Genomic DNA, 4472 nt, shown 5'->3' with positions numbered 1-4472 from the left:
TACGCACGACTGAAATTTTACGTTTATAATCGTAGCAACAGACCTCAGATGAGCCCAGACGCTCTGCGGCTCTTGTTCATATTTGGGTTACACTTACAGAGGCAGAGTTGTGAAACACATGGTTAGTTTGAACATTACACTTTGATTGTTAAAACCGTGATTTAGACTTCATTATAAATCAGTGTTGTTAATAAACATATATTAACCAGTTAAACTAATTGGTCTTCTTGGCATTGAATGTGGTTTTAGAAAAATCCGGGAACCATCCGGAATGCAGAAGAAGATAAAGGAACAGAGCAACATGACCTGGACCTGTGTGTAGATGTAGGCCAGGCAAGTGTCATCAGTCCACACTTGCCAGTCCTGTGCCATGATGCTAAAGAAACAACGTTCGCAAGAGAAACGGATCTTAAAGCGTTGGCAAAACGTACGTTTGTTTGTCCCGTTACAGTGTTCTGCATGCTGCTGAATTTAAAGCTGGGTTTACACTACCGACTTTGTGTTGGCGAATTGGTGAATTGGACCAACTTCCCAACTATACAACCGACAATCGGCAGTGTAAACGCAAAAGTTGCGTGACCAACCGATTGATAGCAACTAGTTGGGAGATTAGAACATGTTCTATTTTCGCCAACTCGGAGTTCCCGAATTGCGAAATTGGTCCAACTCGCCAATTCGCCAACGTAAAGTTGGTAGTGTAAACCCAGCTTTACTCTTCATAACACTTGAATACTGCATACATTACAATATACTTGATTAGTTTGTATATGAGTAGACCTACATTATCAGGGTTTATATGGACTGGAAAATCCTGAAATTTGAGAATAGAGTTTTCCAGGCTTGGAAAGTTCTAGAAAATGGTCTGTGGTCCTGGAACGTCCTGGAAAACCTGGCTATTATTGTTTGGTACTGAGAAGTGCTAGAAATTGGCAAACGGCCATTGTGCCCATATTTTACCAATGATGCTAACAAATTTATTATGCTTATGATATATCCCTTGTTATTGACTGAAAGGTAATAAAAGTTGTTTGCGACAAGAAATTGCACACTAATTGTTGATTACAGGGTTCGTAGCGGGTCTTCCAAAGTCTTATAAGTACTTATTTTGCCAAAAATAAAATAAGGGCCCTTATTAGTACTTATTTTTGGTGAAATCTTAGAAAAGTACTTAATAGTCCTTATTTTTTGCCAAAGGACCATTTTTCAACATTTTCTGTGTTGAATTTCGGCGAAATTCTCGACTTAGAGTAAGAATTGTTGTATATATAATACGGAATAACTAGATCTGCTGTGCAATTGTGTATATTAATATTATTAGTGTAGTTTAATAGTCGGTGATCTATCAGAAATCGCGTAAAAAAGTCTTATTTTGGCCTCCAGAAAGGGTCTTATAAGTCCTTATTTCAACATGTGTCTTACTACTATGAACACTGGATTAGAATGTACAAGGAACAAAGATTGTATGTGGCTTAAGTATTGGGGGCCTTCAACTATGCATCTTCTATGACCTGGAAAAAATCTTGGGGAAACCCTTTAGTTATACTAATCCTGATTGGTATGTCAGTGCTGATCAGTCTCATGTGTGTGTATGTTCTATCTTTCAGCTGGAGGGCCAAAGGATGCGAAAGTAATGTTGAAGGCGGCACACAAGTGTGGTGTAGGCGTGCAGGAGCGGTGTAAGGACACGACAGATTGGTGGCAGCCCTGCACGTGCCAGTATCAGCTCTGCATCAGCTGGTACCCGTGCGGACTAAAATACTGTCGCGGCAAGGACTCGTCGCAGAAGGTGGTGAGCTACAGGTGTGGCATCAAAACCTGTAAGAAGTGTCGGCTGATGAGTTATTACTCGAAGCAGAAAATCAATTGTCTGTGGGATGAGTAAAGTAGTGGTCGTTATAGCAACCCGTGCAGCTAGTCTTTTTTGATAAATAGATCTTCCCGAAAGCGAGTTATATTTCTTGTTGAATTTTTATTCTGCCGCTCCTGCTGAAATACTAGTAAATACATTCCATTGGAATACTGAAAACATGTTTTAAACTAAATAGTTGTTATAAACCATGTGAATTTGATTAAAATAAGTAGGTAGATTATTTCTAAAGTGATTTACTATAGGATTTTCCTAATCATGTTTTGTTGAACAATCAATATCCATGTTGTGAACTAATGTGTATTTGACTTTGAGAATGTTTTGTCTGCAGCCAATAGCATGCATAGTGTTACTTGATATGCATTAGGTATATTGTGATAAAGTGAGCATGTGTCAGGAGTTGCCAAGTGTAAATTTTCATTACATAATGTTATTATGTTAAAGGAGAATGTACTATCTGAATTATTTAAGCGTATAACTGTGAATGCTGCTGAGAATATGGCTTAGCTAGGGAGTTGTGTGAGAGAGCTCGAACTATATAGTAGTAGTATATAGAATAGTGTAGTATACATCATTATTAACTCTTACCTTGATGCTTTGTCCTTGTTTGTCATTATTTTTAAACTATAATGAAATAGTGACTGTATTGAGTTGTGTCACGCGGTTAGTAAACATAGTCCATACACAAGATCCATTTCTGACATATGCTAGTGAATCTCTATATTTACTGTTCCATGTCATTCGAAGTCAAATTGAGTAATTTATTGTTATAATATCAGGAGTGTCATAATATAGATAAAACTATATTATGACATTCTATGACACTGTAGTGACATTCTATGACATTATAGTGTACATTTTATGGCATTGTAGTGCACATTCTATGACATTGTAGTGCACATTCTATGACATTGTAGTGCACATTCTATGGCATTGTAGTGCACATTCTATGGCATTGTAGTGCACATTCTATATTATTACACTCCTGGTATTATGATGTCTTTTCTAGATGTTGTTTCGTTTCAGAGATTCTAGTCAATTCGCAACTAAAAGATTAATGTAATGATCTTGGTCGTAATACCGAATGTTACTATACTAGAGCTGGATCCTGTGATTGCAAAACTTCTTGTGTGGATATAGATTGGAAATTCGTTTCAATACATAGAGATTCCTTTATACTCCCAATGTAGTAGATGTACATATTTTCACATTTTATGTAGACAGTTTATTGCTTCCGTAGGCAATTGCGACCTACTTGTTATGTAGGTGCTGTAAATATTTTATGGCTTGTCTAGATACTGGATATCAAATTATTTCTGCTATATGTTGGTACAATACAATCATTTTTACATGTAATGTCACAATATCTGTGGTGCATCTGTGTAAACACAAACAGAGAGTACTGTCATGCACATACTGACAAATATATTTTATATATTATATATATTGTGAGAGAGAGACACAGAGAGAGAGAGAAGCAGACGGGCACAGCCCGAGTAAGAGAAAGAGAGAGAGAGCACGCGCGCACACACCAACGCGCACACACATATATACGCACGATAACGCCATTCCTTGAGGAACGCCTCAAGAACAATTAGATACATTGTAATAACTGGCGCCTACTCGGCTGATCGTCAGTGACATCATCTGCTCGAAAAACAAAATTTATTTACTAAGTGACAAAACCGTTTACGCGTTGCAATATTATACCACCAGACACGAGACCAATATGGCGTTATATGTAGCTCACGCTCACACAGACAGAGAGACGTAGGTGGGCAACCCACATATAATTGAGATTGCAGCTAGTTAATAATAGATTATCGCCGCACTAAAACTTGGTGGCACGTTACTGAAATGCTCATTACCTAAATGCATTTGTAATGCTCACTGACACTAACTGCAGCCTAATCACGCATTCACTATGGAAAACGGACGTAGCTTTGTACATCTGTGTGGTTAGAAAACGAACACATGCTTTAATCATAAACCTATACCATTTCTAATCTAACATTTTTCTACACGTGAGTAGTCGGTTACGAAACGAATATACAAGAAGTGAACCATAATCTAAAACCATGCACGGTTCCGCGAAATGCATAAAATATAAATTTCTGTTGTTGATTTTTATTTTAGAATAGTAATTGATTTTCTATACTATGTAGCTACTCCTGATATATATATACGGGTTTTGAAACCACATTCTGCTATCATACCGGGGATCTGTTGCAACATTGCGCGCGTTCACTTATTATTAAAGGTGTTAATTAAAGATAGAGAATTTCTTATGTTAAAACAATCTTTCGCTCTACGTTTGCGGCATTGAAAATATCACGTGTCTTTCAGGAAGGACGATAAGAATCCGCGATGGTTTCTATGATTCACATAAGACACATCAAATCAATCGTAGAAAAGTCTCTTGCGCACACATTTAATCTCGAATGGAGGTTAGATCGCAAAACACTTGCCCTTTATTCGTTGTAGAAATGGCGTCAAGCCGGCGATGATGCAATGAAATTCAATAATGAAATTCCGGTGCGGGGACTGCGAAGGGTATTTGACGGGCGTTTTCTCCGCTGTTCGTCAAGCGTAGGGGCCTACTCGT

General features: G+C 37.8%; 1 protein-coding gene across 1 annotated transcript in view; it reads left to right on the top strand.

The window, feature by feature from the left end:
- Positions 1 to 3231, top strand: part of LOC106812415 (out at first protein-like) — a 13770-nt gene extending 10539 nt beyond the window's left edge. The window contains exons 3-4 of the mRNA XM_014816291.1: positions 250 to 427; positions 1605 to 3231. Coding sequence (XP_014671777.1) covers positions 250 to 427; positions 1605 to 1882 — 456 coding nt within the window. The 3' untranslated portion in view covers positions 1883 to 3231. The remainder of the gene's footprint in view (positions 1 to 249; positions 428 to 1604) is intronic.
- The last annotated feature ends 1241 nt before the right edge of the window (positions 3232 to 4472 follow it).

This window comes from Priapulus caudatus, unplaced genomic scaffold (genome assembly GCF_000485595.1).
Source record: "Priapulus caudatus unplaced genomic scaffold, Priapulus_caudatus-5.0.1 Scaffold645, whole genome shotgun sequence".
NCBI classification, from domain to species: Eukaryota; Metazoa; Priapulida; class Priapulimorpha; order Priapulimorphida; family Priapulidae; genus Priapulus; species Priapulus caudatus.
The sequence above is the reverse complement of the archived record's forward strand: the minus strand, read 5'-3'. Positions and strand labels throughout refer to the sequence as shown.